This window comes from Cyprinodon variegatus, unplaced genomic scaffold (genome assembly GCF_000732505.1).
Source record: "Cyprinodon variegatus isolate N-32 unplaced genomic scaffold, C_variegatus-1.0 Scaffold82, whole genome shotgun sequence".
Taxonomy (NCBI): Eukaryota; Metazoa; Chordata; class Actinopteri; order Cyprinodontiformes; family Cyprinodontidae; genus Cyprinodon; species Cyprinodon variegatus.
In genome coordinates, this window is record NW_015150535.1 from 1,103,805 (window position 1) to 1,106,173 (window position 2,369).

Genomic DNA, 2,369 nt, shown 5'->3' on the forward strand with positions numbered 1-2,369 from the left:
TCTATCTAGGATTTACTCAAGAAGAATAGCCTGTCTATGTAACCAACAAGACTTCTGACCTTTGTCTTAGACCAAAACCCAATAATTAGCTTTCCTTCTGTGCTAGTTTACATCGAGCTTTGTGCATGAAGGTTTGTAAAGCAGAGAATATGGATGACCTGTTTAGTCTTAAGGGGTTTCTGCACAGGCTCTTAAGCTGGGGTGTGCTACTACAGTCCTTAAGGGACGGTTTTCTACAATTGTTAGACCTGTACTTGCTTGCACACACATATAAAATGTCATAATTACCTCCTTAGTATGCAGTTCTTTTCTCTACACTGGAAAACATCAAAATCTACATAAGTCATTTTTTCTTACAATAAGTGCATTTTTTTCTTGAATTTAGGGGGTAAGTGAGACACTCTGCCAATGGAATAAGACAATTCAGATTTAAAATAAGAAAAAACAAATTAATTGTCTTATTTCAAGTGCATTTTATCGAATTATCTTATTTTAAGAGTAAATATCCTCATCCCATTGGCAATAAATCTTATTTACCTACTCAAATTAGATACATTTAATTTAAGACATTTTGACTTATTTCTAGATGGTTTTTGCAGTGTTTTTGCTTTTAATTATCAAATTACTTGATTCATGTGGGTTGGACCAAGGACACTTCTAAAGGTTGCAAAGTACTGGCCGTCCAGGACTGGAATTGCTACATAAAAGAGACAGAAATTTTGGTCAAAAGTTCAGGAATTAGATCCCACCTCACTAAGACATCCTTAATGCTACAGTTTGGTTCTGTCTCCCATCAGGGAGGCTCTGTGGTGAAACTGTCTTCTGGTAACAACATGCATGGCCGTGGTCGTAGGCAGCTCCCGCAGACGCCGCTCACACCTCGCCCAGCTGTGGCCTACAAGACCTCCACCTCCTCGGCTCCTCCATCCAGCGCCAGCACCTCCACGGCTGGGCCTCAGGCTCGCTTCTGCCGTGGCATACCAGAGCACGACCGCCTGCTGGCGGGTCACGAAGAGTCTAAAACCCCAGTCACCTCCGTCAGTTCGGACTCTAACTCCAACAGGCAGCAGTTGGACTCCCCTCAGCAGGCCCTCCTTGAGGAGGGCGAGGACTTCCAGGACGCTGTGAGCAGCCACGGAGGGGGACACTCTTCCAGAAGCTCCGCTCCCACCTCGTCCTCGCAGGGTAGCGCTGCTACGCCCGTCACCGCAGCCGCCATGCAGGGGCGGGCAGCGGGAGTTCCGAACGGGTACCACTTCACTCTGGGGTCTGCGTCGGGGCCCGGTAGCAGAGGAACAGCGGGTCTCAGGGAGCAGGAGGAGGAAGACTGGTGCTAGCTGAGTGGAAAGCTTTGAAAGGATAACTAAAGGCTAAACAAGCGCCGCTGAGTGCTGACATCGGCCGGGCCGAGGCCGGTCCGGCGGTAAGAGTCAGTGGACTGCGCTGTTGAAGAAGTTCACAGGTCATTCCAGCTTTTTAGTGTCGATCTCTTTACTGGAGAAGAAACACCTTTTTCTATCCCGTTTTACTTGCACTGAGATTATAGCACACGTGAAGACCCTAAACCTTCTGCCTTGGCTGGTAAATTCAGAAGATATAAGCCAAAATGTTCTGAGTCAAGCTGTAAACTGTGTTTAAGACCAATCAGAATGCCTCATTCCTGATGCTAAATCATAGCTGCTCAGTTTGTTTGTCACATCTCTACAATAGGTAAAATATTTAATCCACTGGACAGCATCTCTTTGTTGGTTTAGCTGCTGCTGTGGTATAGTTTAGAGAAGAAATGTTTTCATTCAGGTATTAAAATGGTTATATAGCATCTAATATTTCTATAGATATGATTAGAAAAAGACTAAAACCAATGAGGCGGAAATGTGGAATCTCTACTCGTAGATTATCTGTTTTTTTTTGTTTTTTTTTATGCTTAAAACAGAAAATATCTTTCTTAAACATACCTCAATTTAATCATATGGTTGTAATCAATATCATCTTTTTTTCAGGCCATGAAGAGAGAGGGTATAGAAATACTCTGTTTTTAGAAAGAAATAAAAACATCTGAATTGCCCTTTAATTTATTTCTGTCCAAAAAGATGCCTTGACAGGTCCTATTCTTCAAAAAGTTCTACAGCTACGAGAACAAATGCAGATCTTAACAAGCTTATTTCCAGGGAATTGTGGCCGCCAGCTGGGGAGCATTCAACTAAAAATACAAAAGATTTATTAAATGAATAGTACACCCAAAACATGATTAGCCTTCATTTTCTACTCACCCCCATGCTGAGGGGGTGAGTAATTTACTCGAAACAAAGTCATTTAGACTGTTTTTAGAGCATAAACAGTAGTGTATAGGATTTCCTAAAAGCGCGTTC

The 2,369-nt window shown here is 42.8% G+C and overlaps 1 protein-coding gene across 1 annotated transcript in view; it reads left to right on the forward strand.

Moving 5' to 3' along the window:
* LOC107083739 (probable voltage-dependent N-type calcium channel subunit alpha-1B) overlaps positions 1 to 1,881 on the forward strand; it is a 270,890-nt gene extending 269,009 nt beyond the window's left edge. Inside the window, exon 53 of the mRNA XM_015373178.1 lies at positions 795 to 1,881. Within this exon, the coding sequence (XP_015228664.1) occupies positions 795 to 1,337 (543 nt within the window). The 3' untranslated portion in view covers positions 1,338 to 1,881. The remainder of the gene's footprint in view (positions 1 to 794) is intronic.
* The last annotated feature ends 488 nt before the right edge of the window (positions 1,882 to 2,369 follow it).